Below are 22,772 nucleotides of genomic sequence, written 5' to 3'. Positions count from 1 at the left end.
CCATTGAAAATATTTGTGTTTCAGTCACAATACAATACACATAGTAATATAATAAATTATAGTAATAAAAATTTCCTTTATGATTAATTACACACCAATGATATGAAGTAATATAATTTTATCACAAAAATAAAATTTTAAACTTAGATAGTTAAATATTTGAAAAGATTATCTAATAATAATAATAATAATAATAATAAAAAAGTATTCATAAAATAATGGGCCAAACATTTAGGGGGGATCAAATGAAACTAAATTTATCTGAAAATTTAAAGAAAAATTTGTACTCAAATTAAATTCATGATAATATTGAGATCACATAAACTTCAGTGATGTGAGAATGTATTGAAGTTAGCATACTGCTTGTGGAAACTAGTATACATTGTAATGTTCTTTGGTAACTCTGCTTTTTTATTTATGTGCGCATTAACAAATGATCTTTAGGCCCAATTACATAACAAAAAGCAATAACAAATATAAATTAAAAACAAAATGCACTTGTCCTAGTAAGTAGGAAAAAGTTTTTATCTAGTTAAATCTATCACGGTAATAGTTCAACATAGTTTTCTGGTACTAGGCCGGTCTTGCCGTTCAGCGTACCCTCTAGCCAGCCTGGTTCACACGAAGATCGCACTGTAAACAAATAGAGATTCTTAATAATACATAATATACTAATGAGCAAAATTAGCTGAAATTACTCGATCAATGACAGAATTTAAACATAAAAAATTAGAAGTACCGTTTGTAATTATTTGGTTTGGCTCAAATGACAGTTCACCATCATTTTCTCCGAGACATGCATACAGAGTACGAACTCTTCTACAAACATAAAACGAGCACAATGTTGCAGTGTACAAATTAGAAATACATAATAAGTAGATACTTTGGTGGTATAAAAATTGTTGCACATTAGAAAGCTTGGTATAAAGAATAAAAAAAAGCATACATTGAAGGTGGAAAAAGCTGTTGTTAACATTTGTCAAATTTTTATAAATATATTCAACGCAGGGGTGTCTAACCTTTTGGAAGGCACATTAAGCGAGTAGTAGTCGTCTTGGGCCACATACCAATATTTTTATAATAATACATTTTATTTATAATTATTAATTACATTTTTTTAAAATAACAATAAAACTAATGTGAAATTTAAAATTCCTGTTTTTGTAAAATGAATTAATCAATATCCGGGGCAATTAAGAAGTGGCATTCCAAGTTTAATCGTCTGATCACTCATATGGACCATTAATGTACTATCGCTATCCAATTATAATAATGATTATTGATAATACATTCATATACTATTAAATTATTTTAATGTTTTTCATTTTATATTCATATATAATTTTTTTTTCTCATAATAATATAATATAATTAATTGATTGACGATGGAAATACATGAAAATGTGCTGTGGGTTGGGCACCCCTAGGTTGAAGTTTAAACTTCCAAAGCATACTTATGCAATTCAATGTGTATTTCTAATTATATGGTTAGTATGTTAGTTTGTAAGTTTACGATTTGATTTGGTTATTAATGTGAAAAAATTGACTGTAAGCGTTACAGAGTAAATAAATAAATTTTATTTATTCTGTGGTAGTGTATAAGAAGCTTGTTTAAAGTGGTAATGTTTATAACATTCATTTTTTACTTTATTTATTGTTATTTGACTGAGGCGAATGACAAGACACTCACAAAAACATAATAAGTTTGAGTTAACTATGCTAATAATATATTTTAATTGACAAATGATAAAATGCAATAATTTCCTTAATCCTTTGCCAAACAATGCTAAGTAGTTGATTTTATAGTCAAGTATAATATTGACAGCCACCAAAGATGTTAATGTATGTAAAATGAAAAAAACTAATTAAACGTAGTGTTAACCTTAATGTTAAGTGTGACGGAGGATTAATGCGACAACCAACTAATGACGCCAGGTACGAACCACTTATTCCAACACCATAAAATCATAAAAAATACATAATAATGCAATTGTTGTATTAGTGACTTAAAATAAAGTGTTAGTTAGTGGCATCATTTAGATTATTCTTTATAATAAACATATTTTAATGCAGGCCACAAACTGTCTAAATTTTATATATTTTTTAAGCCAACCAATTCAAGAAGTACCAATAATATTGGATTTTAAATCCACAAGTATACCTTGCGTAGTCTAAATGACGCCACTGGTGTTAGTGCTTAAATACATTGTTATTTATTGTTGCATACATATAATAATTGAGACACTTATAAAAACAAGGGCCCAACTCATCTAGTTTAAAAATACGCTTAATATTTATCCAACAACAGTTATTTTTAATGAACAATGTTGGCTCACCATAATTAATAAGTAATAGCATTGATTATAATTACTAGTATTTATAATCAATGGTATTAGTATTAGAAATGAAAGAAAAAATTAGAGATATGAAAGGATTTCCCACGTAGAGGAAAAACATTAGTTGATGGATATGAAGTTTGGATTAAGGTTAAGAGGGCGTTATACCCCCGGATGTTGTCTCCATATTACTAACACATGCCAATGAAAATTATCTTTGTCGCTATGTTAGCTATTTTATGATATTTTAATTGTTATGTAAGTTGAGAGTGTGTAAATTATTACAGTTTAAAAATGCTTATATTATATTAAAATATATAAAAAAAGCCAACAAGTGACACAGGTTATGTTTTTGGCTTAAATGTTGATAATAGGAGAATTCACTCTAATATTAAAAATAACAACACAAGATTGGTTATGCTAAACATAAAATTCCCAAGTTGCACGTGGGTTAGAGAGAAAACAAATGATGCGCTGATATCCTTTTAACATAAAATTTGCTGTTTTGCATGAGTAAGACAGAGACAACCCATGTGGATATAACATTCTCTTGTAATAGTTATAATTATATATCATTTATGAGTTGATCATAGTAAACAATGATGTTACCATACAAACAAGTGCAGCAAAAAAACCGTCTAAGAATTACAGTTGGACCCCACCCAGAAGTGTGATCAGTCTACCTAGATCACTCAAGTTTTCTTTGTATTCTATAAAAAAGTGAGTTGGAATTGAACCCTTGTTCTTGTAACTGTATCAATTTTATCATATCAGATGAGATGATGAAATTAGTTTAGACTAAATTAAATATTAAATTGTAAATAAAAAATAACATTTGTTTTATATTTCATAATTTCAATAAAACTGTATGAATTAATATAATAAAAAATAAATTTAAAACAAAACAAATGATATTTTCATTATTTGAAACATTTAGATATTATTCTGGTTAGTTTACCCACTACCCTGTAATATTAATTTGTTATCAAAATACGTGCATCCAAGCTGTTGTTTCCCTAAAAACACCTACACAGTATCTTGAGGCCTGTAACTTGTTGCATAATGCACACCCATTTTAATACTTCTTTTAGTTTTCTGCGGTGCCCTGGACGGTTGCATTTGTGGATTTTCCAAAGAAAATACCGAACAAACAGATTCGTTTGAACTACTAGAACTAGTGTTAGCTGTATTCTGTATAGTGTCCATATTGTAGTAATAACTTTTATTTGGACTTGCAGTATGCGTCGAGGGTTTACTGTACGCATTCAGATTATGGAGATTGGATTCTGATAGTGCACTTGAAGACGATGTGAGACTCAACTAAAAAAAAAAAAATTTTAAGCCTAAAAATTATTTAAACTAGTAATGCAAACAATTTGTATAAATATACATAAATATATTTATAAGCTTGATTTTAATTTATTAATCAAACTGTTATATAGTCAATATAATAATATTATTAAAATATTTAAATAGATTAATATTATAATTTATACTTTTGTATTATTTTGTTACTGAATGTGTTGTTAAATACTATTTTTTTTTCCATACTATTTTATAAAAATAATTTAAATTTACCCGGTTTGAATTTGCTATTGGAATTGAATGTGACGGAATAGTAGGAGGTATTGCACCTACATTATGCAAACTAGTACTTAACATTGGTCCATCGTAGTATGATTTAATGATTGCCTGAACCAAACATAGATTATAAACTTGTTGATAGGAGATTAAACTTAAATTGTATTGACTTACATGAGTAACTGCTGGAATAACGGGAGAATATTTCATTTTCTGTGACGAGATAGGCTGTTGTGGTCCTGGAGTGGATTCATATTCTACTTCTAGATCAGGTTCAGTTTTGAAAACCTAAGTAAAATTGTTTTCTCAGTAAAATTTAAATGGTTTAATATCATTTTAAACATTACTTTTGTATAGTTCTCAATTAATATTTCAACCACTACATTACAAAATTTAATATCCATTATAGCTGCAACTGTTTCACGTTCAGGTCTCATGAGTGTTGGCCCAAAACATACAGCTATATTACTAACTGTCATGAGATTCTGTTCACTATGAATTACAACACTGCAACACAACATTTAAAAGTGAGTTTATTTAGTCTATATTTAAAAAAATTGGTTATCACGTACTTGCATAAGTGTTTAACTAACAGTTCCAACATATTGAAATTTTGTTTTGGAATTTTGTGTAAAAGATTGTGTACATCGTTTATACGCCTCAATCTTATTTCTTGTTCTAAAATAGATTATACAAATAATACAAAGACAAGATTAGCTATGAAAAAACAAAACTATAATGATAATGATGAATAAAGTCTTACTGGCAGCTGATATAAAAGCATTATGGTACTTAAATGTCATTAACGGTTCCGGCAAATTTCTTAAATATAACTTTAAAGCACTAGTAATAGTTTTAGTCTCCCATTCAATACAGTCATCGAGAAAGCTTAGCGAGTTTAGCCCATTAGTTGTTTTTCGACGATCCAAACCCATCGCCAACAGTTTAGTTATTTTAGAACTTACACCTCCAACACGATATAACCCTTGTTCATCTAAACCTGTTAATAATAATAAAATATCAAGCAAATTTGTTTAGTTATTCAAATATTATATTAATAAATACCTCGCAGTTCAACCGTTTGAATACACTTATTCACAAAATTGAAACCAGCATCGTCCAAAAATATATTATTATCATTACTTAACGTTGGAATAGAGGGAACACCATACTCCTGTTCAACAAAAAAGGATCAATATTAAGAATCGAACACACAACATTTGAATATGTTCAGTTACCGGTTCTTTGCCATCCATAACGTCCATCCATAGTTTACGATCTTCTTCGGACAATGCTTGAAATGTATATATCACTCCAGGCCTTAGAAACAAAATAAAAACATATTAACTTGCACATAGTGTAACGGTAATCTGAATAATAAATCAGTAATTATACCTATCATCACTAGTGAGATCGAAACAAAATCGTTTGTCAATCGAATCAGACATTCGGCGAATACATGATGAAATTATCATTTTTTCAGAAGTATTCTAAAAATCAAATTAATAGAATAATAATAACTTTTTAAGTAAATATTATATATAAAACATTAAATAACATCAAAAGCATACAAATTTTCCAATCATTTGGTTAAAAGTTATCATTTCAAATTCTTTAGTCTCTCTTCGATATATGCAATAGTGTTTAGTCCATGTAGTTGTACTAAGTGCATCTGCAATCATGAAACAAATTATAATTATGACTATGATCCATAAAAATAAACCCAATTTAAATAAGTTTTATACCTCCTAATGATTTATTTTGTAACCATTTGGTTGCTTGACCAGTATTTTTAAACCCTGGAAGCTCTAAAAATAAAAATTATATAAACATATGAGCAATAATATTTTTTAACTAAACAAATTATTATACTTCTTTCTAGAAGAAATAGATATCCTTCTCTTGTAACTTTCTGATTATTGATGTTAGTTTCCAAAGATTTCTAAAGAGGAAACAATAATAAGACTATTATGCCAAAATAAACAAATAATGGGGCAATTAACTACACAAATATCCTACCGACTGTCTCATTTCCAGCATTTTTCTCATTAAAGATTCCGTTTTGTCACGAGTCTCGTTAAAATTGTCTCTAGTCTAATATTAGCATAAACATACACACAAGCAATCATGTTATATATTATGTCCAAATTCCATTAACAACATTCTCAATGATATTAAATACTTACTTTTTGTATTCTAAACTGCAATTCACGCATATACGGTTTGAAATCTTCATTGACTTCATGTCCTTGATGATAAAAAGTCAACCAACTGAACATGAAACCTAACATCTAAAAAAAAAAATTGTATTGCTTAAAATCTTTATAAAAATAATCAGTAGAAAACTAAACTATTCTCTGTATATACAACTGATCAGATTAAGTTTATTTTTAAATCATTGAAAAATGAACCAATATAATGATTAAATGTTGCTTATGACATTGACATAAAAGGAATAATTTTTTTTGTGTGGGAGGAGGGTCCAAATTTAATAAATATTTTTTCTTAATGTGTCTAAAAATTTCATATAAATACTATATAGCAGTCCTTGGAGTTTTGTAGGATTATAAAACTACTGGAAATATATCAAATTAGTACTATCCATATTATAAATTATAATGAGCATACATTTAAGTATACCTATACAATATAAATATTTTATTGACTAGTAAGGACATACAAAAGTGTGTGATAATATTTAATATACAAAATATTGTTATTTTTTTCATACTAGTTAATTTAATTAAACTAGTTATATCAAACTAAAGATACTACAAATTAAATAACTTACGGTTTCAACAAATTCAAATTTCTTTCTTTCTTGAACTTCTTGTAGTAAAAACACATACTCAAGACTAGCTTGACAAAAATGCCGTTGTTCCATTTCTAATGTTGCATCAGCCTAGAAATATAAAATTAAATATTATAACAGTAAACAAAGGAATACAATTTATCTTTATCAACATAAAGTAATAGGTAGTAAAGACAAACCTCTTGAAGTACTGAATCTTGTTTTTTAGTTGATAGATTCAAATAACGTTCTTGGCTTTGACAAAATTTAGTAGTTTGTTTTTCAAACTTCTTCTTCCCTTCCTAGAATACAACACATAGGTACCATATAATAACATAATATATAAATTCAAATTCTGAGTTCCTTCTAAAATAAATTAAGTTGAAACACACAAATTAAATTTAAAGAAATTTCTATAAACAACGATTCCATAAGATTCAGAAAATGCATTGTAATTGTAGTTTTAAATCTATATAATATTTTGACAAACTATCAACTATCTTTTTTCGAAATTTTTAAATATTGCAGTTAACATAACAATATTTGTATGCTGGTTGACCTTGTATAATATTTTGCTATTTAAAAAAAAAATTGAACGTTTTTTGTTACTGGAAAAATAAACAATATATTTTTTTGTTGAAAATGTTTTATTATTAATCAGAAAAACTGGGTTAGCTACCTAATTTAGGCCATTAGCAGTGTTGGGTAAATTACTTTTGAAAAGTAATAAAATTAAGTTACTCGTAAGATTAAATATTTTTATTTAAATTACATTTGCGTTAACCGACATAATTTTTATCACGTTACTTTACTTTTTCATTAAAAAAATGGGGAGTTACAAATAACAATACTTTTTAAAAAATAATTACAAAATCGGTCTATAAAATGGATAATTAGTTGGTAGTAGGGTACATTGTTATTGAATTAATGTTATACATGAATAAAATGTATAAGTATTAATTTCTGAGATATTTAATAATATTGTTGGTTATTATTTATTATAAAAACTTTCGGAATCGTAAATATAGATTTATATAGATTTTGTTGATTTTTAATTATTCTCGAATATCCTTGCCCCTAGTTTTTGTCATTCATTACTTATTTTAATAATTTTGAAAATAACACGTTACTCCATAGAAATTACTTTTAATAAATAAATAAATATAATGAAATTACTACAACGTTACTGCAAAAGTAATTTCGTTACAGTAATTTGTAATTTGCATTAAGTTACTACCCAGTACCCAACACTGGCCTTAAGTATATCCAGTCATGGTCGGCCCAAGCAGTGGTGCCGAATTTATAAAAATGAACTCGGCCATAATCAAAATACAACAGCTCCTAACACTCCATGTAGCCACAAGTCTATATACATTAATACTTCGTAGTTTGTGTATAGAAAAACCATTTGTGAAAGTCTAATTTTTTAACTTCCAAAGAAAACATCGATAATGCTATGCATTATCATTTAATACACGTAATTTGATTCACTCATAATATAATAGTAAATAGGTACCCATGTATAATATGTATTAATTTATCACTACCTATTTCTGGGGTGAATCGGAACTTAGTTATAGCGTCGTTCGATCACTTCACAGACCGTTTACCTACAAACCGAATAAAAAAAACTACTATAATTATAGGTTTCATCGACCTTGCCCCAATCCAAATAATCCCTAAAGCTTCATCAGCCATACGCCCAAATCCAAGCGTGTATATTATTATTTCGCATTAACCGTATCATCAGTGATTAACGGCAGCAGGAAACCGACTGCCAATGACCACGACGTGCGGCGGAACAATAATAACGGCAACGAGGAAATAATAAGCAAAGCACGTACTTTCCTCGTACGAGTCGAGATACATATTATACATCTAAAATAGGCAATGAAGACTCCGATGCCTCTATTTGGTTCGTCGCGTATATGTAACAATTGTTAGCAAAACTTTTAACTATATAGTTAAACATATATGTTTTGTTAGGTCCAGTTTTTTATAATTTGTTATACATTCTGTCTTACCATGTTTTACAAATAAAGTGAACAGCAATTTTCTTCAGTTATTAACATATAAGCTGTGTTTATTAATTTAGTAATTAATAAAATGAAATTAATAATGATATTACATTTGTGAAGAGTCAAAATGGTAAAAGTGCTTGGTACCTATATTATTTAAACGTTCGCGGCCGGGAAGATTTGGGTATACAGACATACAGTTGATAAGGAACACGGACACAATGGAATCTGCAAACGTTAATAGGAGGTATTGAGTTTGTCTATTGACTATTATAAATTATAGTTGTAAAGTTGAAACGATTCTACGTGTATTAACTTTTAGGCCATGAATCACGATATGAACATCAAGTAAGATCATTTACGAAAATAATTGACAGTTACCTACGGTAGACTTTTGAAAAATCCATCAGGTTTAATGGCACTCATTTACCAGTTATTAAAAAAGGACAAATGTATGGTCGGATAAAATATGTATGATGGACCTTTTTGTTAAATAAAATAAATAATGAATTCTGTTGAAGCATTGACACATACCTATAATGATTCTTCTTTGAAACTTGTATTGCGTTGTAATGCATCCCAAAGAGGCATTGATGCGGTATTTTTTTTATGTATTTACCAGATGGTGTAGAAAAACCAATAACTTGTATAAGTGCAATTAAATTAAGGTACTTACTCTCTTATTATTAAAATTACGTTACCATTTTTTTGGCTATTAGAAAATTAAATCAATACTTATCAGGAAAGAAATGTTAGTTGACCATCAGCTATTATTGACAATTTTCGGAGAAATAAAATGTATTCCTATTATGGCTGCGGGCAAGCAACAACATTGGGCTATGTTTTTATCTGGTTTTGATTAAATATATATTAGGAAGTGCCAGTGTAGCAGCTGATGGATAGTCTAGAGTTCTAGACTTCTATTTAAAAATAAATATAAAGATCTGGGACAGGAACAATTTAAGTTTGTGGAGCGGTAATGCTCCATTGACGATTGTAAAATAAGTGGGGAAAAGGAGGATACATTTTTGAACTTTGAGTTTCGATCATTACTAAATTCGCATAGGTTACAAAGTTAAGGACATTTTTGCTAGGCAATTAATAGCCCACGGTTGATACTTTGTTTCCGCGGAATTTTGGAAATGTTGCTATCGTAAAAGTGTACAAACCGTAACTATCAAAACCCCCATATATCATACGCGCATATACTATACAATATACATACGAAAATGCAATAAAAGTTTCAAAGCATGTCTGATTAAATATTTAAATGTATGAGTAGTAATGACAAAGGCGAAAGGCATGTCAATTAATTTTTTCTACCTAACCTAGTCCGATCAACACACGTTCTCTCACCCCCATCTTTGATGTGTATGACTGAGCGAAATTAACTTGGTTGTGATCACACATTCACACATATTTATTCTATCATGTAATATACCTATAAGTTATAACCATTGAGTGGCGAATTTAAGGGATGGCCAGAGGTGCCCGCCAGCCCACCCCCATTGGCCTAGCAACTAGGTTAAAAAATTGAGCCATTTTGTGTCGTAAAACTTGGAAAAGATAATGGGTCCCCCAATAAAAATTCTAGATCCGCCACTGGTTATAACGAAAAGATACATTACAATAATATAATTGTTCTAAGGTATGACGAACGTGGTTTTTTTTTGTCCATAGAACATTTAATTTGTCGCTGCACGTAGGTACATACTAGATCCTCCCCCGAGACAGAATTACCGAACAATCGCAATTGTTATTTATCACAAATATTACGGTTTTGCGACGACACGCACATTTAAGTACAGTTTTAATTCGTGAATCGACGACCGTTGGACATTGTCGATTATTATTATAGGTGGGCATTGTATTATTACATTCACTCAATAATGAATGTCGGTAGGTACATTGAATAATAAAAGGATCATAATCTTAAATTATAATATCGTTTACTCATGTATGCATTTTAATTAACTAGTCATTAGTTATATTTTATTAGACGGGTAACCTATACCTTATTTAAGCCAACCTGTAGCTGTATCGGTAAAGCGAATATTTCGTAGTCGCAGGATATATTATATAATGTTCTGCATGGATACAGCATACGTTTAGAATCTAAACTTTAGATGTTTTAATGTTTATGTATATAAATCAGTAATTGTAGAAATACGAGTGCCATGACGGTTCGTGTGATCGATAAAATCTTTAAGATCATTTTATAAGATAGATCCTATCTAAATTCTAGATACATACCTAACATATTATTTTGTTTTTAATTCAATACTAGACTTGTTTATGCACACTAATCAGTAATCACTAATGTATTATAAAAAGAAAAATATTAAAGGGTATAATTATAGTTTTGCCGTACGATGCTTGTCGTTAAGACCTTTTTCATAATACAATTTCATGTAATATGTTAAATAGATTTCATTTTTGTGTGATATTTCAAAACGAATTTTAGAATTGTATATATTATAAAACGAACTATAGATAAAATAAATGTATATAACAACAGACGATCCAAAAAGTTATCATAAAATGTACAAAAATCAATTTCACGGTGCTCGCTAATCATTTTATCAACACAGGCATGATATCAATATTAGTGAAAACCAAGTTAAAACAAAGAAAAAAAATCTCAAGAGTACATATCCCTAAAAAGATGGATCTATATCTAATTTTAAATGTGTTAAAGCATAACAATATTTTAAGGAATTCATACCTTTGATTAGTTGTGTACAACAAGAATAATTTTTATTTTTAATTTATTTATGACGAGTTCAGCTAACCATATATACACAGTAATACTTCGTTTTCCATTTTAGATTCTGAGGAGCGATTTCTGAGCTTGATTTTACAATGACGTGTGTTTTTTTTGTGTCTGTATACACGATCAGTAGTTGAAATAATGCTTCGATTTTAAACTTCAGTATTTTTTCCGGTGGGGAAGTGAATCTAGTTGGTGCATTTGGGAGGTCAAAATTCAAAGTAGTTTTAAAAAGTGCACAGAAAAAAATAAAGAAAGAAGGTGGGCAAGTTGATGTCGCTCAGCTGTACAATAGGTCACTGTAACGGATGGTATTAAATTTGAATTCAATGTGTATAAATCATTATGTATACGAAAAATGATTCTGAGCGAAGATGGTTAGTCAGCCAGATGATATTATTGTGAATGAAGTAAATTATTTACCTATTTACGTGGAACCTTATTTTAAATTGTCAATCCTTATAGCTATAAAATTTGAACGTTTTATAAATTTTTAAATACAAATGCATTTTTAAATTTGATAAATTTGAACTTTAAATGCTTATAAAAAAAAAAATGTTAATATGTATTTTAAATATTGTTCAACTGCTATTGTAACAATATATCAGAAGCCTTGTATTAAATTGTCATGCTTTTTTACCCAACAAATAAATTTTTATTGACATTTATAGAAAAAAAATTAAAAATTGAAAATGTCCGTAAACAGCCCAAAATTAGTCAAAATATTATTTATTTTACCAAGTATAGGAATTGATAAAATAAACATATGCTATAAATTTCAAGTATATACAGTTATTCCTTTTTGAATTACAGCAAAATAAGAAAATCGGTACATGAGAATTTAATCATACGTTCCTACAAATTTAATTTGACTTCCAGGTAGACATTTTTTTTTGATAAAAGTAGAATAACTTATGAATAATTTTGAATAAAATTTTTTTATGAATTTTTAACTCAAAATAATTGGCACATTTCGTCAAAATTCAAACTTTAAATTTAAATTGAAGATTTGAAAAAAAAAAAATTTCCACCGGAAAGTCAAATTAAATTGTTATGAGCGTTTTGAAGTTCAAATTTTTACAATATTGGATATTCATTCACTTGATTTCTTATGGAGCGGTTTTCTTATTTTGTTGTAATTCAACACTGCAGATACTTAAAATTTACACCATATTTTTATTTTATTATTTTTTATATTTGATAAATTTTTTTAAATATTTTGACTCGTTTTGAGTTACTTACCGACATTTTTAATTTTTTTAGTTTTTTTTTTTATAAATGTCAACAATGAATGGTATTCACTGAGCAAAAAAGATGAAAATTTTATACAAGGCTCCTGATATATTGTTTTAATAGCAGTTGGAAAATATTTAAAATACATACCTATGCATGATTTTTTCTACACAATTATTCAAAGTTCAAATTTTGACAAAATGTATCAAATTGAATATTTACAAATTATTTTGTAGTTCAAAATGTATAAAATGTTTAACTTGTATAGCTAAGGATTAAAAATCTAAAACAAAGTTCCACGTAAGTAATTCATTTTGTAACTAAAAACTTTAAAAATATATAAACATAGTTTTTTTTATTCCTATTTTAAGAGGACGACACCAGCATGTGTTGTTTCCGTCTTACAAATATAAAACAATTCAAAAACTGTTTTGCGCGGGTAAAAACAACTCGGGCTGTAGTCTAAACTAAGCAACCAAATTTTCACACTATAAACCAGAGATAATTTACTGTGCAACGTTCTTTTTATTTTTTTTGTCCTGATATCTGATATTTGGACGAACTAATTAGATATTTAAAGGAAAAATAACGATCGTAGTTATATAGTCTGACTGACAGACTATTTCCGCTCAGAATCATTTTTCGTATACAATGATATTACCTCATTGAACCCAAATTTAGCACCATCCATTACAATGACCATCTATTGACACCTACTGTACAACAGAGACGCAGAACGGAATCCATCTTTTTTATTTTGCAGATGATGGAATATTTGATTTAGAGATTATTTTTAAAATTGTATAATTAGAATTTTGACAACGTTGAATTCTACTAAGTATACAATTGTGTCGTATTTTATGAACTCTTTTGATAAATTAATATAAGCATTCGTGTTTTCAATAAGGTAAATCGTAATCCGTATTAATGCAATAACCCTATAAAAAGTATTATAATAATCGATGTTCGTTTTACCTTTACGCCACCAATGTGTTCTTTTCTGAAGTTTTCCAAAGGGATTATGAATTGGTCGTAAGCTCTGGCTAACTGTAAAGATAAAAAATAAAGTAGGTTTTTATAAGTAATTAATAATCACACGTATTTTGAAGAGAACCTATAAATCATTAATCGTAAATGAGCAGTACTTGCTAATAAACATTAGAATTTAGGAATAATAAACAAAACTTAGATATCTAATTATTGGAAAGAGTGTTTTAGTAATTAATAATTAGCGAATTTACATACGTAATTATTAATTACTTATGATTAATATTTCTAGATAAATATTTAGGTAGCTTAAGTTAACTGTATCAGAACATATATTAGTACAAAGTATATAATATTGTATAATATTGTACGTACCTACAGTAACGGTTAAACGGTTTCTTATATAACTCTAAATTTAGTTTAAAATAATAATAAACGAAAAGCTTAACCTTTTAAAACAATTTTTAAATTTCTTTATTAACTATTAATATTATATATATTATTATAAACTACTGAATAAAAGAATTGAATAAAATATAATACCAAATAGCTAGTATAATCTTTATGAGGGAAAGTTACGTCATAACCCGTTAAAATATATTACTTTTTAATTTTATAAATCTTTCTAATATTTCATATTATATAAAAGGTGCTATCATGATAAATTATTTTTACGAAAACGCAATGGTATATTATATTATAGAAATTATCAACAAAGAGAAAACATTTAAGACAAAATAAATTGTAAAGCGGGTGCATGCAAATAAAGTTTTTCGATTTTTTTAATTAAAAAAATAGCATTTCCCCAAAACTTAAAGAAACTAGGTACACGATTCAATTGTATCTATGAAGTTGTTAGCAATTTTAAAGGTCGAGAAAGTTGAAATAAAAACTACAATTTTATATGAACTATCTAGGCACATAACTTTTAAAACTCAACTGCAGAATAAAATGTGCAGTGGATTATTTTATGTAGGTGGTTATTGCATTGTACTGCGTACATATTATATCATATGAATAAACTAAAATACGTCATAATATTACTAGTATTGGAGGTATGTATATATAAATTTATTTTTCTCTCAAAAATAAACCGATAGAACGCAATATTATATTGTATACGGCGTGCGTTAAACTCTATCGGACTGCCGATTTGTCATGCTCCTCGTCACACTTTCACTGACACACAAGGTTAGTAACTGGGCCTACCGGGCACACGCGCCGTATACAACCTGCAGAGAAATATGTGTACCTATGTATAGTGCGTCTTCTCGGATACGGTGTTTTACATACACACAATAATATACATCAATGCGTCCGTCGATAGGTATAATATACCTACTGCAAACATAATATATACTGACCATTCTGTCTCTTTCGTCTTCAATGGACGAGATTAGGCGACCAAATTCGGCCAACGATCGAGTGATCACCAGCTCGTCGTCCGTCTGCGTTGTACCGATGCATTCGAAATCGAATTGCTGCAGAGAACTGGAAACCATGCGCTGGGCTCGAGATAGATCTTAAAAAAATTCATAAAAAATAAGATTATTATTATGTTTGTATTACATGGTATATATACATATATATATTATTATATTATTATACAAATTTGGCGTGGGTAAATATTTTTGATAACTCGTCGTTAAAAATTAATATATCTATATGATTTTAGCAGTTGTGTTGCCATCGTCACAGGTATCATTTACGCATAATATGTATTACCTACCAATTATATATTTATCAGTATAATATATATATATATTATATATATATATATACATGTAATCCAAATAGTAAAATTATATAATATCAATATTATTTTGTATTATATATATTTATATCAGATACCTATATTCAATATAGTGAGTATGTGTAAATATGACGTATAACGAAAAATAACTAATTCGCAATATTTTTTCATAATAAATGATACCAGATACGTATCAGTTATATCATTATGAACATTTTACATTCCATGTGTCAGAATGTCAGATCATCGGGTTATACCCTGTGTACGATAATGCGTACTTATTTTAATATTATTGTATACGACAAAAAAAAAATCTCGTATTATAACTATATAACTATATAAATGTAAAACATTTATTTATGAGTTATGACTTACGACTATTATGACAGTCACCAATAATACCTACAATTTTTTTTTACATAATATTACCAAGCCAATACGTCACATTTTTTTTGTGATGAGTAATTCTCTAAAACGTACGAATGCCATGTAATTAGATATAGAGAAGCCATATAAAAACGAGTAGTTTCAATAATGTTTGAGCGACTTCTTATATATTTTACATGCTCAAGCGCCGCACCGTACCCCAATTTATAAATACAAGTTTACCAATAGGTACTTTAAAGGAAAGTAACCAATGATAGTTTTAACTTTTAAGTCTTCTTATGAATGATAAATTATTACGATCATATATTATTATCACACATTTACAATTGCAAGCTCATCGGTGAAATGTCCGAGGTTATAACGTAATAGCCGCAATAGCTGTGTATAATTAATAATTATATAAGATACAATAAAATAATAAATAATTATCTGTATATTAATATTTTTTTATATGTCTATATGAAACCGGAAGTAGTTATGCAGATTTATATTTTATATAATATACATATATACTACCTATAATATATGCATGATACAAATATATGTATGGACGAACGGTTAGGTACTATAATATTATATTGAAACGGGTACATATATGTACAATTTGCTACCTGCGTATACACTATACTCTTATTACGTTATTTTTAATTACAAAATACAAATTTAAGCTATAAAAAACAAAATATATTTGACATTAACTTACACATTGATGTTCTAAGATTGAATTATGTAAAATATTTATAGAATGATAATAATGATAAAAAAAAATATAAAATATTTTCAGTATAGGTACCGTTTAACGCAGAGCGCAATAGACGTGATATGGTTTAACAAAAATATCATCTTTAAACTTGTCAGATGCTATAAATCTAAATCTTCTCTAGATCTCTGGGGATGCAGTTCACCCAAATAATGTGATAGAATGGGTGTGTCTCGTTGGTGATCATACTTAAAAAAGGTGGATAAGTGGATGTCGCTCTGCTGTACGGTAGGTTACAAGTGGGTCACTGTAATGGATGGTGTTAAATTTGAATTCAATGATATAATATCATTGTATAAGAAAAACGATTCTGAGCGAAAACGGTCAGTCAGCCTATGATTTTACCAAGTATATTTAATGATATTATTGTGAATAAAGTAATTTATATATAACCTATTTACGTGGAGCCTTGTTTTAAATTTTCAATCCTTAGCCATAAAAGTTGAAAATTTATTAATTTTTAACTACAAAATAATTAATAAATTATAAATTCGATAAATGTTGTCAAAATTTGAACTTTAAATGCTTATAAAAAAAAACTGTGCCTATGTATTTTCAATATTTTTCAACTGCTATTGTAAAAATATATCAGGAGTCTTGTATTAAATTTTTACACTTTTTGGCCCAACAGATAAAACTTTATTGATATTTATAGAAAAAAAAACTAAAAAAATTGAAAACTGAAAATGCCCGTAAACAGCTCAAAAAGTGTCAAAATATTTTCAAAATTGTATGGTGTATAGGAAATGCTAATATAAACATTCAGTGAAATTTTCATGTATCTACAGTTATTCGTTTTTGAATTACAAGAAAATAAGGAAATCGGTACATGAGAAATCGAGTGAATATCTAATGTTGTAAAAATATGAATTTAAAACGCTCATAAAAATTTAATTTGACTTTCTTGTAGAAATTTTTTTTTTGATAAAGTTAGACAAACTTATGAGGAATCTTGTATTAGATTTTAAAATCTTAGATTTAAAAAGAAAAATTTTTATGAATTCTCATCAAAATAATTTGCTATTTTTCGTGATTTTTCCGTATTTTGTCAAAATTTGAACTTTAAATGCTTATAATTAAAAACTGTGACTAAGGATTTTTAATTTTTTTCATCTGCATTTGAAACAATAACCTAGGAGCCTTCTATTAAATTTTCAAGCTTTTTTACTCAACAGATAAAATTTTATTGATATTTATAGAAAAAAAAACTAAAAAAATTGAAAACTGACAATGGCCGTAAACAGCTCAAAAAGAGTCAAAATATTTTCAAAATTGTATTGTGTATAGAAAATGCAAATATAAACAACCAGTGAAAATTTCATGCATCTACGGTCATTTGTTTTAGAGTTACACCAATAACCAAAATCGATTTTGTTAAAAATCGATTTTGCGTAAAAATTCCCGTTTTTCCTTAATTTTTCTTTTGTTTTTCACATCGCTTTTGAAAACTACTGGGAAATTAAAATTTTGACCTCCCCAATGCACCAACGATATTCACTTTCCCATCGAACAAGATACTGAAGTCGAAAATCGAAGCATTATTTCGACTACTTATCGTGTACACAGACACAAAAATAAAAAAATAAAAAAAAAATAAAAAAAAAAACACACATCATTGTAAAATCAATACATTCATCGTTTCACTCAGAATCTAAAATTGACATCCAAGGATACTATAACATTGTATCCCGATATTTTTGCAGCACACAGCATATTTGCGTAGCTAATAAATTGGTCCCTAGTTTACCACTTGGATATATAATCTAGGTAAATTGCCCCCCAGAAAAATATTGAGAGGGTAAACTTATCATTTTAAAAAGGTCAGTAAATTGTGATTAATTTCGCCCCCTCCCCAACAATTAGAGCCAAGTACGCCTATGATTGATGATTATGCTTAGTGCTTAACAGCGGTTAATCAACCAAGCGTACATTGTCTAATAGCATACTTGCAACGTCACTAAGGACATGACTTTATGCAAATAGGAACCTGCAAAACTAATGAATATCGAAAAAAATAATTTATGAAAATTATCAATAATAAAAAGAAATTTTAAATGACATCACAAAAATAATCTATATAATCTACTTTTAATATTACCGATGTACAAACACATGCCTTGTACGCCATTTTTTTTAAAAATTTGAGTTGTTTATTTTGTATAATTATAAATTCAGTGTTAATTTTACATTATATACCTATATGTTTATATCTGACTAATAAATCATAATTGTTTTCAGTCAAAATTGCGTATTGAATCATGCATAAAATATACAATAATTGTGAAGTTGGGCTATCTAGAAGTATACAGTTCTAAAATTAATTAACCTCGATAGCATACATTTTTGACAAACATAGTCGGTATTATAATATAAACGACTATCATCATTCTGTCTATGGATACTCAACTATCACGCGTGCGCAATAAGTTTAAATGTGCTTACTGCTTACCTAACTATAGATCTACGATTCTTATAAACTAATTAAGTGCAATTTGAGACGATATTCCATGTGAATATGTGATATAATTTATTACATTTTAGGGTTAAAAATTAAAATAACAATAAATTATTCAAAATAAGATTTTAAAATTGAATTGCTGAAATTCGTATTACGCATATTACGCATTTTTGTAGTGTACTAATGTTAGTCCACAAAAACAGAAACATGATGTTAAGCAACACAAAAGTGACAACGTCTAAGTATCTTTAAGCGTAGACAATATTATTCAACTAAAATACTCTTTAAAAAATGTAGGTGTACTCGAAGAAACAAGTAGTGCGATTCACAAACACAGTTTTACGATAAGTAACAAATCTAAGGCGATCTTTAAACGACACAGTAAAATAAATAGCCCGTGACGTGCATAATTAAATTTATTAACATAAGAAGAATTGAACTTAGATTGTTAAAATTACGAATACGGAATCGCGGAGACACTAGATACTTGATTATGCATTTTAAATGAGTGGACTAGGTACGTGATGATAGCATTCTTTTTCACAGTTATTATGAGGTTGCGTGCCAACTACAGGCAACAAAGTGACTTAGCGTACCTAGTTGGCAAAATAACAATATACATATAACTATTAAAAACGGTGTAGGTACTTATTTTGTGCCAAAAGTATAAATCAATATTTTTGAACATGTTTAACAATAAAACATGTATATTATAATATAATAATTTTAGAAATGTTTACTTAAATTGCATGGATGTAAAATTAAACATATTATAATCATAATACGTTTATAACAGAAATTAGTAACATAGGTATGTAATACCCAGAATAATACTCCCGATTATTATTATATTCAGTAAATTTTTTATGTATGTTTTGACATACAGAAATTTGTTGATCTAAAGTCAAATTTACAATTTTTTTTTAAAAATGTGCTAAAAACCCAACAAATTTTAAATTTACCAAAATCTAATCAAAAATTTTAAATTTATTACAGCTTTTATATAATTATATTCCTCCAAAAAATATTTATAATGTTAACTACACTTTACAAGTAGTTTTTAATTAGAAAACAATATTGGCCAAATAATAGTTTTGAATATTCTAAAAAGTGATGACCTGCCCAACTATTTAAATTTTAAGGAATTGTAACTTGAATTGCTTTTTACAAACTTGTTAATTTAATGATATATTCAAATAAAAATACATCAATATAAATGATAAATAATAATGATTAACTTTTTAAGGTGGATGTGATATAAAAAAATGTATGTAGGTAATGATATTAAAAGCTTTTATTGTTTTCGACTTAAGTATATTATGTTCATCAAAGAAACTAAATAGAATTATTATTATTATTATTATTATTATTATTATTATTATCAACTGCCTGGATTCTAATAAAAATCTATATATATTTCTTAAACATTGATCTTAATTTTTTTTTTTAATAATGCATTTTAACACATGGCAGCTTCTGTTTCTAGAATAATTAATTATAGTGATATTAAAATAAAACTGTTCTAAGTCATAAATAAAGTGAAGAAGCAATTGTTGTTACACAAAATATATTACCTTAAGGCCAATATAATTTATGCATACTTACTGAATTTATTGTTTAAACACATAAATTGTTATCTTAATCTTTTATTTAAATGAGAAATTTATAGCTACCTATATGCTTATTATTTATAATTTATATACAATGTCATACAGAAATATTACATAAACATAAATATATGTATAAACAATGCACTACTATTTAAGAATCTATAGAATTTTAAATACAAATTACTTCAAAAACAATAATCTAAATAATACTATTATAATATTTAATTAAAAATTGTCCCTTTGTAGTGCAAATGATATGTCATGAGATAATGGTCAATCACAGAACCCCATGATTGAAACATATAACAATACGATGGTGGCACTATTTTCAAATTAAAAATTAATAAATATCATATAATGTAAACAAAACAGTTTTTTTGTAAAATCGCAAATGTTAAAAATACATTTTTTCGAGCAAGAAGATAATATGATTCATAAAAGTTAAATGCTTTTGCATATATTAAATTACTTAGTAAGAAATTAAGTTATTTCCATATAATATATTATATTAGTTTTCCTAGATTTTATTTAATGTGTTCCAGAAACCCTGAGTTACACAAAATATGTTTAAGGGAATTCATTTTGTTGAGTATTTTCATGTTTATGTAGTGAATACAATTTTAATGAATTTGCACAACAAATTTAACTTAAAATGCTTTGTAATATATTAATTAATAGAAAATTTATTCTTAATTTTAGAATCATAATGTCAAATTATAAAATTATCTTAATTCAAATAAGTACCTATACAGTTTTATTTTACTATATGAAATCAATATGATACATTTTAGCTTTTAGGTGATATTAATATGCACCATAAACTCTTATGTTAGCTAAATAGGGTAGTTATGACTCTTGGTAGTAAAACGAGTTGAGACCACAAAAATAATTATGAAATTGTGAATATAATATTGGTAACCATCAAACAATCATCCAACTAAAAATATACATAGACAGTTGCACCAGCACCCGTGAGAGTATAAACATTAAACATATACTATAATAGTAGGCTTAAAACATACGTTCCAAAAGATGGGAAAAAATAAATTGTTTCTAAACCAAAAACTCTACACATAGATACAATATATAACCACAATAAAACATATCAAATTAAATGTATATAATTATTTAAATTTCAAATTTGACTCATTGTTAAATACTCTATTGTATTATCAATTAGAAGAATTTTTCTGTCTAATTACATTTCAATATGTTAAACAATAATAACTCACTCTTTATTCATCATCTAATAATTTTGTTTCAATATATACCTATTATCACTAAATAAATGAATGGAATATTAAATTGTCCTAAATTACAAACAATTGCTACTATAACAAGTAGTTACATATAACTGTATCATAATTAGAAATTAATCATTAAAACCAAAGACAAAATGGTCATTAATCAACATTTATCCCATTTTTAATAACATACCTATGATCACCTTATTTAATAAAATTAATATTTATTTTTGAGCACTGTAACTTTTGAAAAAAAAGTAGGTACTTATTTGATATAAAAACATAAATTGTTTTGTAATGAATTTGTTTAAATTTATAATTATTAAAACTATTTATTTATTAACTCACTTTTAGCAGCATTTAGTAAATCTTTTAGTTCCTTTATTAAACGTTTGATTTGTTGGTTGGTTTTCTGCAATTCTCTTTCATGATCATGCAGTTTTTGACGAAAATATGGGCTGTCTGTGATACAGTCAGAAAATTCCAGAGGCTGTAATCCAATCACCATTTTTGTCAATAAAAATCATCCTGAAATTAATTAAACAAATTGAGTTAATATGCTTGGATAGAAAATAAACAAACTTAATAATTATTAATTGTTGTTTATATTTATCAACTTACCAGGTGTAAAATAGTATAAAAAATAGAAAAAAAAAATTAGGAACTCAAACACGAAATGTATTTAATTTGTTTTTAAATACAAACGAAAAAATATTTTTAGGAAACTCGCAAAGCAAACAACCTCTTGGCGTTATCGTGTCCAAATAGGAATTAAAAACAAGAGACACTGATAACCTATTAACCTAAAATGCATAATAGTGTTGGTCCAATTGGTATCAACGGT

The 22,772-nt window shown here is 27.2% G+C and overlaps 1 protein-coding gene across 4 annotated transcripts; it reads right to left on the bottom strand.

The window, feature by feature from the left end:
- Positions 1-14: 14 nt before the first annotated feature.
- Positions 15-22,711, bottom strand: LOC132943341 (rho GTPase-activating protein 26). Of its 4 annotated transcripts, XM_061012298.1 has the most exons (23): positions 22,550-22,708; positions 22,277-22,456; positions 15,081-15,238; positions 13,705-13,776; positions 6,909-7,010; positions 6,709-6,819; positions 6,104-6,208; positions 5,937-6,011; positions 5,790-5,859; positions 5,663-5,725; positions 5,489-5,589; positions 5,313-5,407; positions 5,156-5,237; positions 4,983-5,091; positions 4,681-4,917; positions 4,490-4,595; positions 4,265-4,424; positions 4,092-4,205; positions 3,915-4,028; positions 3,367-3,656; positions 1,883-1,945; positions 740-819; positions 19-633 (listed from the first exon to the last, which is right to left on the bottom strand). In XM_061012298.1, the coding sequence occupies exons 2-23, from the start codon at positions 22,434-22,436 to the stop codon at positions 542-544; spliced, it is 2,559 nt and encodes an 852-aa protein (XP_060868281.1). In that variant the 5' UTR covers positions 22,437-22,456; positions 22,550-22,708; the 3' UTR covers positions 19-541. The 4 variants fall into 4 exon arrangements, with proteins under 4 accessions (XP_060868284.1, XP_060868281.1, XP_060868282.1 ...); XM_061012301.1 differs by lacking the exon at positions 4,681-4,917 and having other exon boundaries at positions 15-633; positions 22,550-22,711; XM_061012299.1 differs by lacking the exon at positions 1,883-1,945 and having other exon boundaries at positions 20-633; positions 22,550-22,707.
- Positions 22,712-22,772: the final 61 nt, after the last annotated feature.

Source organism: Metopolophium dirhodum, chromosome 4, assembly GCF_019925205.1.
Source record: "Metopolophium dirhodum isolate CAU chromosome 4, ASM1992520v1, whole genome shotgun sequence".
Taxonomy (NCBI): Eukaryota; Metazoa; Arthropoda; class Insecta; order Hemiptera; family Aphididae; genus Metopolophium; species Metopolophium dirhodum.
Note: the sequence above shows the minus strand (reverse complement) of the source record. Positions and strands in the feature narration are given on the sequence as shown.

Bases quoted from the DNA above. Each gene is read 5' to 3' on its own strand.
- LOC132943341 (XM_061012298.1), bottom strand. From the start codon at position 22,436: ATGGTGATTGGATTACAGCCTCTGGAATTTTCTGACTGTATCACAGAC. The intron at 6,012-6,103 runs GTAAGTATTTAA...TGCTAATATTAG, and splicing joins TGCAGTTTAGAATACAAAAA to ACTAGAGACAATTTTAACGA. The intron at 5,726-5,789 runs GTATAATAATTT...TTTTATTTTTAG, and splicing joins TCTATTTCTTCTAGAAAGAA to AGCTTCCAGGGTTTAAAAAT.